The sequence below is a fragment of the Dama dama genome, chromosome 18 (assembly GCF_033118175.1).
Source record: "Dama dama isolate Ldn47 chromosome 18, ASM3311817v1, whole genome shotgun sequence".
NCBI lineage: Eukaryota > Metazoa > Chordata > Mammalia > Artiodactyla > Cervidae > Dama > Dama dama.
Genome location: NC_083698.1, coordinates 94,333,186 through 94,353,585, shown reverse-complemented (window position 1 = coordinate 94,353,585; position 20,400 = coordinate 94,333,186). Strand labels below are relative to the sequence as shown.

Genomic DNA, 20,400 nt, shown 5'->3' with positions numbered 1-20,400 from the left:
TGGCCGTGCTCCAAGAGAAGTTGAGTTCAGTGAGTGTTAGTTGCTCAGTCGTGTCTGATTCTTTGGAAATGCATGGACTGTAGCCCACCAGGCTCCTCTGTCCATGGAATTCCCCAGGCAAGAATACTCGAGTGGCTAGCCATGGCTTCCTCCAGGGAATCTTCCCAACCCAGGGATGGAATCCTGATCTCCTGCATTGCAGGCAGATTCTTTACACCCTGAGTCACCAGGAAGCCTGTGCTCCAGGTTGGCTTATCTAAATGAGTAGGAAATCAGCACACAGGATTGTCAGCAGAAAGCCCAGCCACACCCTCAGGGACCGTAGGCCTCACAACTTCCAGACTCTAACATCCTCACCTGGCCTCAGAGGTGCGGTGTCAAGGATGGCTCATGGGTGGAATAATATATGAGAGTGAAGGTCGCCTGAGATTTCTAGGAAGTCCAGTCAACTCCCTCCCAGCTTGACCTAAATATGTAAGCCTGGAGCGACTCAAAGGACCACCTCCTCTGGAGCAGGGGCAGAGTTACACAAGCACTGTATGGTGTGGGGTTCTTGTTGTTGTTCAGTCACGTAGTCACAGTCATGTCTGACACTTTGTTACTCCATGGACTTTAGCACACCAGGTCTTCCCATCCATCACCAACTCCCAGAGTTTACTCAAACTCATGTCCATCGAGTTGGTGATGCCATCCAACCATCTCATCCTCTGTCATCCCCTTCTCCTCCCATCTTCAATTGTTCTGCCCGTAGTCCGAGTCCCCGGTCGGGAAAGAAGACTCCTCGAGACAATGCAACTCGCAATAGGGGAATTTATTACTGACTCGAGCCAGGGCCTCCCGCCCTCACCAAGGGTGTGAGGACGAAAAGGCCCCAAGCCCCAGTTCTCTCAGGTATTTATTAGGTCAAAAAAAGCAGCAGGTAGTTGGCGCAAGCGGATTGGTTACACAAAGGGTAGTTGGCGCAAGCGGATTGATTACACAGTTGCAAGGTAATTTTTGTTGGCCCAACGTGGGGCTTTCAGCTTTCCCCTGATAGGTTCCCTTTTTCTTGCTAGGCATATGTTGATTGGCTGGCTCCAGGAGGCCTGATAATTATGTTGCCCCGGGAAACTAGGCCCACTCCTAATCTAGGCTGCCTGTCATGGCGTTAGCCATGACAGCCTCACACAATCTTTCCCAGCATCAGGGTCTTTTCAAATAAGTCAGTTCTTCGCATCAGGTGGCCATAGTATTGGAGTTTCAGCTTCAGCATCAGTCCTTCCAAAGAATAGTCAGGGTTGATTTCCTTTAGGATGAACTGGTTGGATCTCCTTGCAGTCCAAGGGACTCTCAGGAGTTTTCTCCAACACCACAGTTCGAAGGCATTAGTTCTTTGATGCTCAGCCTTCTTTATGGTCCAACTCTTACATTCATATATGACTACTGGAAAAACCATAGCTTTGACTAGACAGACCTTTGTTGGTAAAGTCATGTCTCTGCTTTTTAATATGCTGTCTAGGTTGGTCATAGCTTTTCTTCCAAGGAGCAAGCATCTTTTAATTTTACGGCTGCAGTCACCATTTGCAGTGATTTTGGAGCCCAAGAAAATAAAGTCTGTCACTGTTTCCATTGTCTCCCCATCTATTTGCTATGAAGTGATGGAACCAGATGACACAATTTAGTTTTTTGAATGTTGAGTTTTAAGCCAGCTTTTTCACTCTCCTCTTTCACTTTCATCAAGAGGCTCTTTAGTTCATCTTTGCTTTCTGCCATAAGTGTGTTGTCATCTGCATATCTGAGGTTATTGATATTTCTCCCAGCAATCTTGATTCCATTTGTGCTTCATCCAACCTGGCATTTCACAACATGTGCTCTGCATGTAAGTTAAATAAGCAGGGTGACAGTATACAGCCTTGACGTACTCCTTTCCCAATTTGGAACCAGTCCATTGTTCTGTGTCTGGTTCTAACTGTTGCTTCTTGACCTGCATACATGTTTCTCAGGAGGCAGGTAAGGTGATCTGGTATTCCCTTCTCTTGAAGAATTTTCCATAGTTTGTTGTGATCCACACAGTCAAAGGCTTTAGTGTAGTCAATGAAGCAGAAGTAGATGTTTTTCTGAAATTCCCTTGCTTTCTCTATGATCCATCTAATATTGGCAATATGATCTCTTGTTCCTATGCCTTTTCTAAATCCAGCTTGAACATCTGGAAGTTCACAGTTCACGTACTGTTGAAGCCTGACTTGAAGGATTTTGAGCATTACCTTGCTAGCATGTAAAATGAGTGCAACTATGGGGTAATTGGAACATTCTTTGGCATTGCCCTTCTTTGGGATTGAAATGAAAACTGATCTTTTCCATTCCTTCTAGTACAAGGTAGTTTGCTCAGGCATTACTCCAGCCCTCACTTTTTGTCTTGGTGTGCCTTCCCTAAGCTCACTAGGACTGGACCAAAGGCATTCCAAAACTCACGGCTATGGACCTAGAGCGGAGTCTGTTAGTAGACATCCCTGAGAGTCTAGCTGACAAGCCTTAGCGAAGCCAGGGCCCATCCAGCCTCCCACCCAGTCCAAGTTCAGCAGCCTCATGGCTGCAATAAGGGTCACATTCTCATTACGTGACAGATGAAGGAAGCGGTAATACAGAGGAGACACATTCCTAACAAGATTCCTATTCTTACCCAAGTCTGACCAATGACAGGGAATAGAATGGACAGAACCCTCCAGCGGGGGATGGGGCGGAGGGACAACGGTGTAAGTCCTGATCTGTTTCCAAAGGCCTGAGAACCAGGAGTGCTGATGTCTGGGGGCAGGAGAAGATGGATGTCCCAGCCCAAGCAGCAAGTGAAAATGTTCTTCCTCTGCCTTTTGGTTCTGTTGGGTCCCTCAAAGGATTGGATGGCACTCACTCACTTTGGGTGGGCTTCCCAGGTGCCACTAATGGTAAAGAACACGACTGCCAATGCAGGAGACGTAAGAGACATGGGTCCAATCCCTGCGTCAAGAAGATCCCCTGGAGAAGAGCACTCCAGTATTCCTGCCTGGAATATAACCAGTATAAACCAGCTCCAATATTCTTGCCTTGGAGACTCCCGTGGACAAAGGAGCCTGGAGGACTACTGTCCATTGAGTCACAAGAAGTCTGACATGACTGAAGTGATTTAGCAGAGAGAGATACTCATTTTGGATAGGGCCATCTGCTTCATTCAGTTCACCAGTTCATATACTAATCTCTTCTGGAAACACCGCAGAAATAATGTTTTATCAGCTGTCTGGGCATCCTCAGTCCAGTTGACATATAAAATTCACCATCACATTGTGCATATGTTCCACTTGGGTAAGCACTAGCAAATACATTTCTGAAGTGGATGTTCCAATTTACCCTCCTGCCAGCATCATGTGAGTCCCAGTTACTCCACAATCTCACCAACATTTTCTAGCTTTTTCATGTTAGTCACTCTCCTGAGTGCATTATGGTAAACTTGTATCATTCTTTTATGATGCTATTGAATGACATAGAATTAACTGTAATTGTCCTCATCTTATAGGTCTATTTGAAAACCTGGACTCATTCTTGCTCCTATGCTTGCCACATTAACAGTGTGTGTGTGTGCTCAGTCGTGTATGATTCTTTGTGACCCCATGTAGCCTGCCAGGCTCCTCTGTGCATGAAATGTTCCAGGCAAGAATACTGGAATATATTGCCATTTCCTAAACCAGCAGCTCTTCCCGACCTAGAGATCAAACCCGAGTCTCTTGCATCTCCTTCATTGGCAGGCAGATTCTTTACTACTACGCCACCTGGGAAGCCCTTTAACTGGTGACTAGAGTTCAATATCCCAATATAGATTTTGTTATTTATCATTATTTCTGTGACTTTCATTTCATCAAGTATCATGTAAATCACCTGTGAGCTCATAGTCAGTCTATGACCTTTTAATCTTAAAGTTCAGACAACAGACCACGTCCTAAATATGCCAGCATCACTGTAGGTATTGGTGTTCATTCCTCACTGTCCATTCAGTACAGCCCAGTACACTTTGGGTCTAACTTTATTAGATGTGCTTCAGTTTCATAGAATCAACTATGATGCCAGCACCCCTCATCCCAGATTGAAGATGTATCTAGAAGTATGACTAAGAAATCATTTTCTTATTCCCATTTTAAACACAATGGGCAAAAGTAGCATTATTTGATGACTCTAAGATTTGGTGACTCTAATTCTTTCTGCCACCATCTTTTTTCCCCCCAAGATGAGCCCTTCTCAACCCATTTTCTTGCTCCTAGAGGGGGTTTTGAGTTTTTCTCCTCTAATTTTTAATTAGTGGGCAGGAAAAATAACATTGCTAAACATTCCTTTGTGTGTCCTTTCCCAAGGTACTTTCAAATGATTTAATAAATATATTGTCACTGGATTCTTTCCACTGGGTAGGATGCATCCTGAAAAACACCAGACTTTCCAATCCGGCCCATAAATACCATCAGAATACCAGCAAGTCAAATTAAATTGATTCTAGTATTCCATCTTAAGGAACACAACCAAAGCTCTAGTCCTGGGAAAATAAGATTTCTTTACCCTCTGCTCCAACTGCTCCACTGGCGACTCACTTTTGTACCCCATTTTCAGCTCAATCTTGAGCTTACACTATGTTACCCTGCAAAGCCTGCCCTTCCTGCCTTTGTCACCCACATTTTATTGCTTCAAGCACACATTCTAATTTTGCAGTAATTTTACTCTTTGGGGTGAAGTGTCATGAAATATGAAAAGATCAATTGATATTGTATTTCTTGGTCCATTCCTGTCATGTTCATGCTGTGAAAAGTGATCCTTGAGCTGTTTAATACATAAGTTGATCTTCATGGTGATTTCAGTCTGGGTTGCTGGTCTCTATATTGTAGCCTGGGCCAGGGTTTCAGTGATGGGATAGGCAAAGTTCAAATCAGAAACATTGTCCATACCAGGTTTTTCGTGTTGTTGTTCAGTCAGTAAGTCAGGTCTGACTCTGCGACCCCATGGACTACACCACGCCAGGCTTCCCTGTCCTTCACTGTCTCCTGGAGTTTGCTCAGACGCATGTCCATTGAGTTGGTGATGCCATCCAACCATCTCATCCTCTGTAACCCCCTTCTCCTCCTGTCCTCAATTTTCCCCCAGCATCAGGATCTTTTCAAATGAGTCAGCTCTTCACATCAGGTGGCCAAAGTATTGGAGTTTCAGCTACCAATGAATATTCAGGGTTGATTTCCTTTAGGACTGACTGGTTTGATCTCCTTGCTGTCCAAGGGACTCTCAAGAGCCTTCTCCAGCACCACAATTCTCCAGAACCACCAGGTTTTTAAAGTGTTAAAAATCTCCCATACTCTGTGGACTGTCCAGTTTGGGCAGTCTACCAGCTCTGTGATGGGCCATTTATCTTCATGTTCTCCCACCAGAGGCACCTGTGACCATCACTGTCACTAATCAATCATTGTCATCAATCTGGATCATCCTGGGAAACACAAACAACATCAGATAGAGATGGAGATTGTGCAGTTTGTGAGCTCACTTGTGCGTGGCTTGTGACCTGAGGTGTCATCTCCTGGACCCTAGTGACTACATTCAAAGTCATACTTCCCTCCTCTTTTTTAAGACACGGGGACATTGATATGAACCACCAGTATTTGAGATTTGACTATTAAGTCCTGTCCCATAAAAGGTGAAATTTCAGTACAGTCTCTATGACCGACTTGCCAGACCAAACTGCTAGTCCATTGACCACAGCTTGAAAACCTAAAATTTTAAAGGGATGATTCTGGGTAATTTCGTGTCCACTGGCACATCACACACATTGTTCATTGGCTGGTCTTAGACTTGCCTTCCTTCCTCCATCAAAGCCCTTCTATTGAAATGTTACGCTTTTTAGTCTCAGTCTTTCTCAGGTGGATGAGCAGCACCTTTAGCAAGACTCCAACTTGCTTTCTAAATTCAAAGACCCACATAGTGAGATCCAAATCTTGGTTGCTAGAGTTAGATTATCTTGTGAAGTAGTGTCCACCCAGGGAAGGCAAGGACTGTCACTTACTCATGGATCCTATGAACTCCTCCCTGTGTAACTGTGTTTTCTTTTTCTGATTGTAACTATTTCCCTTTAACCAGCAAGTTCTGTTGACGAGACTTAGCATGCACACACGCCCCTTTCTTATTTGAATGTCTTTCTGACATCATTCAAGATATCATTGAGATTTCTGATCTTAGAGTTATTTGGTGCCAGTCAATAGTGCTCTAATTCCAAACAGTGCCCAGTAGCAGACTAGTTAGGAGAGTGGCTTAGCCACTTCAAAGGGAGAGTGGCTGAGTAGCTGCTTTGGGCCACCTCTGCATCAAATGCCCCACTCAGAGCTGAAGCACCTAGCATCTGGCAGGGTCAGGCCTCATTCAGTGTGGACTCAACCACCAACACTTCTGTTATCTCAGGAGTGCTGTGCTGGTTGGGGTGCTGGTCTGAGACCAGTCTGAGCCATAACTTGTGAATTTCAGCCAGAACTTTCTGCTGTTCTTCCCTTTCAAAACAGCCTTTCTGCACATGCCTGTGCTCTGATGTACAGTCCAAGAGATGCGGATGTACTTCAGTGATCTATCAAGTCCTTGTGCTTCCTTTCTTTTCTCAAGGTGGACCCAGAGTTAACAGGAGTTTTTAATATTTAATAAACTTTTCCATGTAGCTCTAGACCAAGACATACCTAAGGATTTCACTTGTCAAGCTGTTGGGCCCTGGATTTTTGCCAGGTCAATTGGCTAACCTTCAAATGCCATTTGTCAAACAACTTTTTTCAAAGCAGGGTGTATTTCTTCTTCAGTGAAGCCTATTTGTATTATATCATCAATAGCATGAATCACAAAACACATGTAGTTTGAGGTTTGGTTTTGTTTCTGCTCTCCCCCAGGGAGCCAATACTTGGCTTTGGTAAATCCAAATTAAAACTAAGCAAAGAATAAGAAGTGGAAATTTTAATTAACTATCAAGTTAAGAAAAAAAAAGTGGGGGATTCTATTCAAGCCAAACTGAGGATTATAACCCAGGGAGCAGATTGTCAGGAAGCTCTGGGAACTGTTTCACCTGTTAGAAGTCAAAGGCATAGTCATATACTTTTTTGAGACAAAGGATCATACGTTAAAATGACATACTGATATTTCATGTAAAGTTCACCAGGGACACATTGTCCAGGTAAACACATAGAAGGGAGCAGCAGGTCACCATGACTCCCAACAGAGCTGAGAAAGAACACTATTCTTTCAAGAAGTTACATTGCTACAACCTAGAGGGGTGGGATGGGGAGGGAGATGGGAGAGAGGTTCAAGAGGGAGGGAACATATGTATACCTATGACTAATTCATGTCGATGTTTGGCAGAAACCAACACAATTCTGTAAAGCACTAATCCTTCAATTAAAAGATAAATAAACAAATAAAAGAAGTTACATTGTTAGCATCAGAAGAAAGAAAAAAAAAACTGCTTTACTGTTTATCTGGCCCTTCCATCTTTGAAGAGCTCTGGTTAATGTGTAATGTGGGTGCACACTGCATTTTAGGGAGGGAGGAGGCCCAAACAAACAGAAAGAATTTTATATTTAATTTTTTTTCTTGTCTTCCTTTGTTGTTGTTGTTCAGTCGCTCAGTTGTGTCTGACTCTTTGCGACGCCATGGACTGCAGCACGCAGGCTTCCCTGTCCTTCACCATCACCCAGAGTTTGCTCAGACTCATGTCCATCGAGTTGGTGATGCCATCCAACCATCTCATCCTCTGTCATCCCCTTCTCCTCCTGCCTTCAATCTTTCCCAGCATCAGGGTCTTTCCCAGTGTGTCAGCTCTTCACATCAGGTGGCCAAAGGATTGGAGCTTCAGCTTCAGCATCAGCCCTTCCAATGGATATTCAGGATTTATTTCTTTTAGGATTGACTGATTTGATCTCTTTGCAGTCCAAGGGACTCTCAAGAGTGTTTTCCAGCACCACAGTTCAAAAGTATCAATTCTTTGGTGATGAGCCTTCTTTATGGCCCAGCTCTTACATCCATACCTGACTATTGGAAAAACCATAGCTTTGACTATATGGACCTTTGTTGGCAAAGTAATGTCTCTGCTTTTTTAATATGCTGCCTAGGTTTGTTATAGCTTTTCTTCCAAGGAGCAATCATCTTTTATATTTAATTTTTTTTCTTGTCTGCCTTAAAATATGAATTTTATTTCATCAGTTTCTTTACCCTGATCTGCTAGATGCCAGGGGCACAATTTCCCTTTCACTTAGACTTACTGAGAACTATAATTCCTTTTTTTAAAATTTATTTTTGGCTGGGCTGGGTCTTCATTGCTGCGCATGGGCAAGCGGGGACTACTCTCTAGCTGTGGCGCGTAGGCTTCTCATTTCAGTGGCTTCTCTTGTTGCGGAGCGTGGGCTCTAGGGTACTCGGCCTTCAGTAGGTGAGGCATGTGGGATCAGTGGTTGTGGCTCCTGGACCCTAGAGCACAGGTTCAATAGTTGTGGCCCACGGGCTTAGTTGCTCTGCAGCCTGTGGGATCTTCCTGGATCAGGAATGGAACCCGTGTGTCCTGCATTGGCAAGTGGATTCTTCATCACTGAGTCCCCAGGGAAGCCCCGAGAACTGTAATTTCTTATGCAAGAATCTCTTGCCTTCATACTATCTGAGAAGAAAGATCCAACAAGTTAATTTGTTTCCTCTCCTGCCTGAGCACTTCTGTTGCTCAAATCCTTCCTGGGTTCTAAAGACGTGTCTGCTCCAACACTGGAATAGTCAGAAGCAGTTACCTTGTGTTCTGAGGACACAGTACTAGTAGTGAGAGGATGTTTAGGGATGTGGGTCATGCTGAGCCTGCACTGGGCACAGGATCCCAAGTGACAGATGTAACCGAGTTTTCTTTAGTGCATTCACTATTCTTGTGCTTCTGATACCTCTAAAGCCAGGGTCAGCAAACTATGGCTTTTAGACCAGATCTAGCCTGTAATCTGTTTTGTGCTGTGCTGTGCTCAGTCATGTCTGACCCTTTGAGACCCCATGGACTGTAGCCCACCAGGCTCCTCTGTCCATAGGGATTCTCTCGGCAAGAATACTGGAGTGGGTTGCTATGCTCTCCTCCAGGGGGTCTTCCCAAACCAGGGATCGAAGCCAGTTCTCCTGCATTGCAGGTGGATTCTTTACCATCTGAGCCACCAGGGAAGCCCAAGAATACTGGAGTGAGTAGCCTATCCCTTGTCCAATGGCTCTTCCCGACCCAGGAATCGAACTGGGGTCTTCTGCATTGCGAATGGTTTCTTTACCAGCTGAGCTACCAGGGAAGCCCAATCTGTTTTTTACTCCTTACCAATTAAGAATAGTTTTTACGTTTTATTTATTTATTATTGGCCACACCATGCTGTGGGGTGTGTGGGATTGAACCTTTGCCCCCTGACATGGAAGAGTGGAGTTGTAACCACTGGACTGCCAGGGAAGTCCTGGTTTTACATTTTTAAGTTGTTTAAAATTAAAAAAAGAATATGCGACAGAAACTACATGTGGCCCACAAAACCTGAAATGTTTATTTAATCTGACCAGTTATAGAAAAAGTTTGCCAACCCCTGCTCTAAAGCACAGGGCCCAGGGTAGGGGTTCCTCTTGCCCAGATCCAGAACGGTAGCCTCCACTATTTCTTTTCCACATCACTTCCAAGTGTCTGAGAGTGAGCGCAAACCCAGAGTCTTAGCTGTGGTGTTTTAGCTCCATCTGCTGGTCCAGGGTTTTTCACCAGTGCTGTAAACAAGGGAAAGTTTTTGCAAGTTTCAACTTCCTTTCACTGATCAATGGATTGGTTTAATTCACTGAGCTAGCCTGTTGGAATTCAAGGTAGATTTTTCCATGTTTCACTGGGTTATATTTGTTTACACACATCTCAAGTCTTGAAACCACCAATGGTTAGCAGTCCAACTCTGCATCACAATAGTAGCCACAAATGAAAGTGAGGCAAATATAGGACCAATAGTCAAGTCATTACTTTCTGGGAGATAAGAAATAATAGAGAAGAAATGTAAATAGTGATTGTGTTTTAAGAAAATGATGGTAGGGAAGAGATGGCAAGCTCAGGTTTCAACACGTTAGACCAATTTAAACTTCACCTTCTGGTATTATGGTAGTTTAAAAAATTGTGTATGCTTGTGTATGCTTATTTATAAGTGAAATGAATGACAGCAATGATAAAATGGCTAGGTGGGAGAAATTAGGATTGTTTTGTAACTATAAGTTATTTATGCGACTCATGAAGTAGTATAGTGTTATTTGAAAGTGGACTTGAGTTCACTGTAAATGTTTATTGCAAACTCTAGGAAAACCACTAAAGGGAAAACAATGGATAATAGTTATGCTAAGAAAGGAGAGAAAATGGAGTCATATAGAAATCTCAGTTAAAACCACCAAAGGCAGAAAAAGAGTAGAAGACAAAAACAAAGAGTAGAAGACAAAAAACAAAACAACAACAACAACAAAAAAAAAACAAGTGAAGAACAAGGGCAACAAATAGAACACAGTAATGGATAAGGTGGATATTAATCCAATTAGATCAATAATTACTTTGAACATCATTGCTCTAAAGGCACTGATTAAAAGACCAGATTGTCAGAGTGGATCAAAAAATAAGACCCCACCATATGTTGTCCAGATGAAACCTACTTTGATTTTTAAAAAATTTTATTGGAGTAGAGTTGATTTACAATGTTGTGTTAGTTTCAGATGTACAGCAAAGTGAATCAGTTATACATATACATACATCCACTCCTTTTAGATTCTTTTCTCATATGTATAGACCATTACAGAGTACTGAGTCGTGTTTCCCATGCTATGCAGCAGGTCTGTATTAGTTATCTGTTTTATATATAGTAATGTCATCCTCAGTATATGTCATCCTCAGTCTTCTAATTTACCCCTCCTCTCTTATCCCCTCATAACCATAACTTTGTTTGCTACATCTGTGACTCTATTTCTGTTTTGTAAATAAGTTCATTTGTACCCTTTTAAAAAACATCTACATATAAGTGATATCATATTTGTCTTTCTCTAGAAACCTACTTTAAATATAAAGATACATGTAGATTAAAAGTAAATAGATGGAGAGGAATATACTATATTAACACTAATCAAAATAAAGCAGGAATCAGACTTCTTTCTTTTCTGGGAAATCAGACTTCAAAGCAAGAGATAAAAAGAATATATAACACCCAAATAAGTAAAGTAAAAACAGAGAAATAAACTTAATGAGTCCCATAGCTCAGTGGTTGGCAAACTACAGCCTATGAGTCAAATTTGGCCGGTTGCCTGTCTTCTGTTTGTTTTTTGAATGGCCCACAAGCTAAAAATGGTTTTATAATTTAAATGGTTGGAAAAAAAAATCAAAGAAGAATAATATTTTACGACAAGTCCAAATTGTACAAAATACAAATTTCAGGGCCTGTCCATGGAGTTTTATTAGAACATGGGCAAGCTCATTTGTTCCTATCTTGTCTGGAAAAGTTTTGACTGAGCCTGGACAGCCCACAGAAGCTCAACAATTCACTCTCTGTCCCCTTTGCCAGCCTCTGCGACAGAAAGTAGGAAAACAGAGAAAAGTAAAGCAGCAAGACGGTCAATACACTACTGGGTAACACCAGTATTACAAGTCGTCAGCATTATCACCATGATCAACAGATAATCTTGAAGTCTACTTTCTGAAAAACTTCACATAAGGTGAAAATGTCCAACAGACAGTTGGCAATAGAGGACTGGAGAGAGGAGTGAGGTCAGAGCTCGTCTTCCGTGGGTTCCTTTGGGGTCCAGCCTTGCCCCATGCCCTGCCTCCGAAGGTACCGTCGATCCCGGTGGCCTGGGCAGGCCTGAGGCCCCGCCCCGCCGCAGGCCCCGCCCCGCCGCCGGCTCTTAGTCGATGAGCCCCACTCTTCCTTTTCAGCTGCAGGGAGCCATCATGGTTGCCTCCTGTGTCCAGATGCTGGTGGGCTTCTCTGGCCTCATTGGCTTCCTCATGCGCTTCATTGGCCCCTTGACCATTGCTCCCACAATCTCCCTGGTGGCCCTGCCTCTCTTCGATTCTGCGGGCGACAACGCCGGGATCCACTGGGGGATTGCTGTCACGTAAGTACCCTCTGGGGTGGGAGGGCCATTTGAGTTCCCTCTAGAGGAAGGTTACCCATTATAAAGAGTGAGTCCTGGATATTGGCAAGCTCGGGTGGCTTACAAGTACTTTCATGAACATTTGTTGTTAAGAGGCCAAGTCGTGTACAACTCTTCGTGACCCCATGGACTGCAACATGCCAGGCTTCCCTGTCCATCACCATCTCCTGGAGTTTGCCCAAGGTCATGTCCATTGAATAGATGATGCCATCCAACCATGTCATCCTCTGTTACCCTCTTCTCCTTCTGCTTTCAATCTTTCCCAGCGTCAGAGTTTTTTCCAGTGAGTCAGCTGATTGCATCAGGTGGCCAAAGTATTGAAGCTTCAGCTTCAGCATTAGTCCTTCCAAAGAGTGTTCAGGGTTGATTTCCTTTAAGATTGACTGGTTTGATCTCCTTGCTTTCCAAGGGACTCTCAAGAATCTTCTCCAGCACCACAGTTCAAAAGCATCAATTCTTCAGCACTCTGCCTTCTTTATTGTCCAGCTCTCACACCCATATATGACTACTGGAAAGACCATAGTTTTGACTAGATGGACCTTTGTCAGCAAAATGATGTCTTTGCTTTTTAACACACTGTCTAGTTTTGTCATAGCTCTCCTGCCAAGAAGCAATTGTCTTCTGATTTCATGGCTGCTGTCACCATCTGAAGTGATTTTAGAGCCCAAGAAGAGGAAATCTGTCATTGCTTCCACATTTCCCCCTTCTATTTGCCATGAAGTAATGGGACCAGATGCCATGATCTTAATTTTTTTAATATTGAGTTTTAAGATGACTTTTTCACTCTCCTCTTTCATCCTCATCAAGAGGCTCTCTAGTTCATGTACATTATAATACCTTAAAAAGCAGTGACATGGCTATTTAGAATGTATTATTACTATTTATTTGTTATTAATCCTCACAGACAATGAGTTCACCACAGGCAGTGTATAAACATACTTAGTGCAGGGTTCACAGATGGCTGATGCTACCCGTCCCTTGCCTCCTAGGCTTTCACTGAGCAAATATTTGTATACCTCCAGCTCCTGGGAAGGGTACAGAGACATGGCCCAGCTCTCAAGCATTTGGTAGTTTAGCAGAGGGTTAAGACTTGAGTCCAAGTACCTGTGACACCAGGAGAGAGTGTTGAGGGTCCCAGAGTGTCAAGCTTGTTCAGGGGATGGGGCAGTGACAGCCAGCTTATGAGGGATGGAGATGGTGGGGAAGAGTGTCAGGAAGGCTTAGGAGTGGGGTGGAGAAGAGGCCCTCAACATTTAAACAGAGCTTTGGAGGAATTTGGCAACAACAGATGGATGTGTTCATTCACTCTGACCTCAAGGGCCTGCAGGACCACCTGGGAGAAAAGATGGTCTTTGGCTCCAGTCTGGATCTATGCAGCTGTCATGCTCATTTCTCAGGTCCCAAGGAATAGTAGTCCTCTGCCCACTCTTCCTCTTCAGCCACCTGCAGCCTCTGAAAGGGGCCCGCCCACCTGTTCCCAGCTGGCAGGATGCAGAGCAGGGCCTAGATGAGGGCCCTCCTAGCACAGTCCCTGCTCCCCAGACCCAGAAGCACACAGTGGCCCAGCTTCCTGGATCCTCGCTCTGGATGAGCCCCAGCTCACCAGGTTGAGTGTGGTTTGTTTCTGTTTCAGGACCATCTTCCTCATCGTGCTGTTTTCTCAGTACCTGAAAAACATCGCAGTGCCCGTGCCCGTTTATGGACGAGAGAAGTGTCACACCTCTAAGCTCTACCTGTTTCAGGTCTTCCCTGTAAGAAGCACTCCCCGCCCACCGCCATCCTTACCTGACTCAGCTGGAGAGTGAGGAGCAGCCTCCTGTTCATCCAGATGGGCCTCAAGTCAAATGCTCTCCCCCTGCAGTGGCCTCTACTCTTCGGCCTCCCCTAACTGCTCCTCCCCGCTCTGCCCGTGGGTGGTGAGAGCATTGGCTTGATGCCCTACAGCTCCTCCCTCAATGTTTCTCTCCTGCAGGAGCAGATAGCTCGCCCCAGGTTGCTACAGTGGTTGCCAGTGTGAGACAGCTTCCTCATGTTTGCCGGGACGTCCTCAGAACATGGCCCTCAGAACATGGAGATAGCCAGGATCACCACTATGGGTGCAAAACGAAGGGCCAAGATGCTTAGATTCTTTCTCATTGGTTCCTGGAAGATTCAGATGGTGCCTCCTTTTTCAGAGCCTTCTCTGTTGAATTTGTTCCATTCTGTCAAGCAGGCACATTTGCCAACCCCATAAAGGTGTTTTCAGGTTTAATTCACCTATGAACGACATTCTGCATGGTAAAAAAGATACTTCCATATAGTGATCTCATTGATCCTTCCACAACCCTGTAGGCCAGTGGTTCAAAACTTCAGTGTGCATAAGATTCACTTGGGAACATTGCTAAAAATACAGATGTCTGGGGTTCTACCACCAGAGATTAAAAATCAACATATCTGAGGACCCCACTTTAAGAAATCCTGCTTCAGGCTCTGCAGAGCAATGGCTGAAATTCCATTGTACAGATGAGCACACTGAGGGTCAGGGAGTTTGAAGCAAGTCACGTGACCAGCAAACAGCAGAAAGGGAGTCAGCTTGCAGTCCTTCTGACCCAGGCCTTGTCTACTTTCCTAGACAGTTCTGCCTCTACCTGGCATAAGGTCTCCCTATGGTTTATTGTCTGTGTTCCTTTACTGAGTTACTCATCCACTGACACGGCAGATTTCTGTTGTCACTGGAAGGGTTCCTAATCCAACACTTCCTCATTTTGAAGAGCTTTCCTGAATTCTCTCCTTTGCCCAGCCCTGCTGGGAGGTGTGGACCGGGGCAGGGAGTGGGGCCAGGTGTGAAGGGTACCTCCCTTCCGCAGGTACTGCTGGGGCTCTGCATCTCGTGGCTGCTCTGCTTCACGCTCACAGTCACCGACGCCCTCCCGTCAGCGCCCACAGCCTACGGGTACCTGGCCCGCACTGACACCAGAGGCAACGTCCTGAGCCAGGCTCCGTGGTTTCGCTTCCCTTACCCAGGTAATGAGAGCACTGGGCCCTTATTGCCTGGGACACATGCTTCTTAGGTCTGTCCATGGGGCTCAGGGCACCAGAGTGGGTGGTGAATAGAGCCGAGGGGGGTGGGTGGAGAATCTTCTTCAAGGGATCTGACAACAGCCTGTGGGTGGGAAAAGCACAGAGGAACCCGACCTCTAGCCAGCATCTGGGTCTCCTCCTGGACTCGGAGGGTCCCACACAAGGGAGGCTCGAGACTGAAGGAGAACATTTCTGGGCTGGAGGTCAAGGCCATCTCTTAGGCCTCTTTTGGTCTCCTTTCCCTGCAGTTCTTGGCTCAGGTTGTGTGAATAAGCACATTTCAGCAGTGATAGGCAGGGGTGGCCTCATGGACTAGGGAGCTCGCGCCTCCCTGAGTAAGTATCTTGACTTCAGAACGCTTCAGGGCCTTCCTGGGAAAAGGCTGAGTTGCTGGTTCTTTGTGTGCCCTGGGAGCTCAAGGTCAGGGCATCTGACCTACCCCCAGGGAGGCACGGGTAAGGCAGGGGTTCAAGACAAAGTCTCAGGACAGTGGTGGGGCTAGAAGACGTGTTGCCCAGTTTTTAAAGCCTTCCAGAGAATCCTCTCGGAAAGAAATTATTTGGGGGTCCAGTAACCTGTTGTCTTCTGGGTTAATATTCCCTCTGCATTGGATTTTCAGGACAGTGGGGCCTCCCCACCGTCAGCCTGGCTGGGGTCTTTGGGATCATCGCAGGCGTAATCTCCTCAATGGTGGAGTCAATAGGCGATTATTATGCCTGTGCCCGCCTGGTGGGGGCGCCACCCCCTCCGAAGCACGCCATCAACCGAGGCATCGGCATCGAGGGCCTGGGCTGCCTGCTGGCAGGGGCCTGGGGGACAGGGAACGGCACCACCTCCTACAGTGAGAATGTGGGCGCGCTGGGCATCACCAGGGTAAGGCTGCAGACAGTGGTCCATAGGTGTGTGTGGGGCATGGGGGTGGGGGTGGGTGTGCAGACTAAGTACCTGGATCTGTCATCCATGTCTTAGTCTCTTATTACTGCTGCAACAAATTACCACAAACTTAATGGCTTTCAACAACCCAAATTTATTATCTTACCAATCTGGAGGTCAGAACTCCAACACAGGTCTCACAGGACTACAGTAAAGGTATTAGCAAGGCTACGTTCCTGCCTGGAGGCTCCAGGGTAGAATCCATTGCCTTGCTTTTTCCATCATCTAGAGGCTCCCCACATCCTTGGTTATGGCCCCTTTCCCCCATCTTAAAGCCAGTAACTTTGCATCTCTCTGACCTTTCTTCCTTTGTCACGTCTCCCTTTGACTACACCTGGGAAAGATTATCTGTTTATGTGGGTATGTGTAATTAGATTGGGCCCACCTGGGTAATTCAGGATACTCTCTCCATCTCAAAATTCTTAAGTCCCTTTTTCCATGTGAGTTTTGGGATCAGGATGTGGACATCTTTGAGGAGCCTCATTCTGCTTACTGTTCTTGACCTTCTTGGTTGTGGTCCCCTGTACCTGCATGTCCAACGGGTACCTCTTACTCAGCGTGACCTCTGTGATGTTCAGTCCATGCCCCGTTCTTACTTCTCCTTGTAAAGCTTGTCCCAGTGAATCTTTGTCGTCTCTGTCCTGTACCCCTCACAGTGGATTCTGTTTTCTCTGGGTGCCTGTGGCCGTCTTGTCCGCTTTTCTCCAAGCAGGACCACAGCTTGATCAATCATCTCTCACCCGAACGCGGTAGCATCCCTAACTGTCCCTTCCCAGGATCTTGCCCATCTCTCATCTAGCTGCCACGTGGCTGCCCAAGGATCTTCCTAGAATCCAATTAAATTAGTCCCTACTTAAAATCTCTTTGGGGGCTCCCGTTTTCCACAGCAAAGCCCCCTAAGTTCAGCACAAATTCTTCAAGATGGTGCTTTCTAAGAAAGGCTTGAAAAGAATAGTATTACAATGTTGCTTTCCTGTCTGCTTCAGTGCAGAAGTGCAGTGTTTCCCAGAACAAGTGAAGTCAGCTTTGGAGAATACAGAGCCCGCTATCCACTTCCCCTCCCTGCATTTTCTGATCGCTCTCTCAGACCTATCCACCTCTGTATCTGCATGACCTCAGGTCCACAGTGGGAGCTAAAATGTGTGAGCAACAGCAGAGCCTGGAGCAAGTACCATGTGAATTGACACCATGGACTCTTGGATATTTTCCCAAAGTTTCCAAACCTTTAGAGCAAGTGAAAGGAATGTTTTTCCATGTGAGGATCACTGACCCACACAAAAATATAACAAGAATGGGCTACATGAGTATAAAGCAGCAACAATTTTTCCTGCTAAATGAAGCAAATATCATGCAGAACAGAAAATTATACTCAATAAACAGAACAAAAATTTTTTTGATGTATCATTTCTGAACTAACTTTCTCTTTTCTGAACTAAGGCTGTTTAGATTAGAGGGAAGGAGCAGGGCAGAAAGGTACATGCTGCTGCTGCTGCTAAGTCACTTCAGTCGTGTCCGACTCTGTGGGACCCCATAGATGGGAGCCCACCAGGCTCCCGTCCCTGGGATTCTCCAGGTAAGAATACTGGAGTGATTCGCCATTTCCTTCTCCAAGGCATGAAAGTGAAAAGTGAAAGTGAAAGCGCTCAGTCATGTCCGACTCTTAGCGACCCCATGGACCGCAGCCTACCAGGCTTCTCCGTCCATGGGATTGTCCAGGCAAGAGTACTGGAGTGGGGTGCCATTGCCTTCTCTGGAAAGGTACATGAGCAGGCTACAAATCCAGTTGTTGTTCAGTTGCTCAGTCGTATCCTACCCTTTGCAATGCCATGGACTACAGCTCAGTTCGGTCACTCAGTCATATCCGAATCTTTGTGACCCCATGGATGACAGCACACCAGGCTTCCCAGTGTCCATCACCACTCCTGGAGCCTACCCAAACTCATGTCCATCATGTCGGTGATGCCATCCAATCATCTCATCCTCTCTAGTCCTCTTCTCCTCCTGCCTTCAATCTTTCCCAGCATTGGGGTCTTTTCCATGAGTTGGTTCTTTGTATCAGGTGCCAAGGTATTGGAGTTTCAGCTTCAGCATCAGTCCTTCCAGTGAAGATTCAGGACTGATTTCCTTCAGGATGGACTGGTTGGATCTCCTTGCAGTCCAAGGGACTCTCAAAAGTCTTCTCCAACACCACAGTTCAAAAGCATCAATTCTTCAGTGCTCAGCTTTCTGTATAGCCCAACTCTCACATCCATACATGACTACTGGAAAAACCATAGCTTTGACAAGATGGACCTTTGTTGTTAAAGCAATGTCTCTGCTTTTTAATATGCTGTCTAGGTTGGTCATAGCTTTTCTTCCAAGGAGCAAGCGTCTTTTAATTTCATGGCTGCAGCCACTATCTGCAGTGATTTTGGAGCCCCCCCAAATAAAGTCTCTCACTGTTTCTATTGTTTCCCCAACTATTTGCCATAAAGTGATGGGACCGGATGCCATGATCTTAGTTTTCTGAATGTTGAGTTTTAAGCCAACTTTTTCACTCTCCTCTTTCACTTTCAGCAAGAGGCTTTTTAGCTCATCCCTTTTGGCCATAAGGGTGGTGTCATCTGCGTATCTGAGGTTATTAATATTTCCCCTGGCAATCTTGATTCCAGCTTGTGCTTCATCCAGCCTGGCATTTCGCATGATATACTCTTCATATAAGGTAAACAAGCAGGGTGACAGTCGCTCAGTCATGTCCGATTCTTTGTGACCCCCAGACTGCAGCATGCCAGGTTTCCCTGTCCTTCACCATCTCGCAGAACTTACTGAAACTCATGTCCATTTAGTCAGTGATGCCATCCAACCCTCTCATCCTCTGTCTTCAATCTTCATCTCCTCCTGTCTTCAATCTTTCCCAGCATCAGGGTCTTTTCCAATGAGTCTGTTCTTTGCATCAGGTGGCCAAAGTGTGGGAGCTTCAGCTTCAGTATCAACCCTTCTAATGAATATTCAGGGTTGATTTCCTCTAGGATTAACTGGTTTGATCTCCTTGCAGTCCAAGGGACTCTCAAGAGTCTTCTCCAACACCACAGTTCAAAAGCATCAGTTCTTTGGCATTCAGCCTTCTTTATGATCCAACTCTCACATCCATACATGACTACTGGAAAAACCATAGCTTTGGCTATAAAGACTTTTGTGGGCAAAATAATGTCTCTGCTTTTTAATATGCTGTCTAGGTTGGTCATAGCTTTTCTTCCAAGTTGCAAGCATCTTTTAATTTCATGGCTGCAGTCACCATCTGCATTGATTTTGGAGTCCAAGAAAATAAAGTCTGTCACTGTTTCCATTGTTTCCCCATCTATTTGCCATGAAGTGTTGGGACCAGATGCCATGATCTTCGTTTTTTGAATGTTAAGTTTTAAGCCAACTTTTTCACTCTCCTCTTTCACTTTCATCAAGAGGCTCTTTAATTCCTCTTTGTTTTCTGCAATGAGGTGGTGTCATCTGCATATCTGAGGTTATTGATAATTCTCTCGGCAATCTTGATTCCAGCTTTTGCTTCATCCAGCCCAGCATTTCGCATCATGTACTCTATGTATAAGTTAAATAAGCAAGGTGACAATATACAGCCTTGACGTACTCCTTTCCCGATTTGGAACCAGTCCTTTCTTCTATGTCCGGTTCTAACTGCTGCTTCTTGACCTGCATACAGGTTTCTTAGGAGGCAGGTAAGGTGGTCTGGTATTTCTGTATCTTTAAGAATTTTCCACAGTTTTTTGTGATCCACACAAAGGCTTTAGCATAGTCAATGAAGCAGAAATAGATATTTTTCTGGAATTCTCTTGCTTTTTCTGTGATCCAGTGGATGCTGGCAACTTGATTTCTGGTTCCTCTGTCTTTTCTAAATCCAACTTGTGTATTTGGAAGTTCACGGTTCACATACTGTTGAAGCCTGGCTTGGAGAATTTTGAGCATTACTTTGTGTGTGTGTGAAATGAGTGCAATTTTGTGCAGTAGTTTGAACATTCTTTGGCATTGCCCTTCTTTGTGATTGGAATGAAAACTGACCTTTTCCAGTTCTGTGGCCACTGCTGAGTTTTCCAAATATTGGCATACTGAGTGTGGCACTTTAACAGCATCATCTTTTAGGATTTGAAATAGCTCAGCTGGAATTCCTTCACCTCCACTAACTTTGTTTGCAGTGATGCTTCCTAAGGCCCACTTGACTTCACACTCCAAGATGTCTGGCTCTAGATGAGTGATCAC

General features: G+C 45.1%; 1 protein-coding gene across 4 annotated transcripts in view; it reads left to right on the top strand.

Moving 5' to 3' along the window:
• LOC133072513 (solute carrier family 23 member 1-like) overlaps nt 1-20,400 on the top strand; it is a 59,176-nt gene that overhangs the window by 29,883 nt on the left and 8,893 nt on the right. For all 4 annotated transcript variants that reach the window (XM_061165864.1, XM_061165861.1, XM_061165863.1 and 1 more), the window contains exons 6-9: nt 11,942-12,123; nt 13,796-13,913; nt 15,009-15,165; nt 15,842-16,095. In XM_061165864.1, the coding sequence (XP_061021847.1) occupies nt 11,942-12,123; nt 13,796-13,913; nt 15,009-15,165; nt 15,842-16,095 (711 nt within the window). The remainder of the gene's footprint in view (nt 1-11,941; nt 12,124-13,795; nt 13,914-15,008; nt 15,166-15,841; nt 16,096-20,400) is intronic.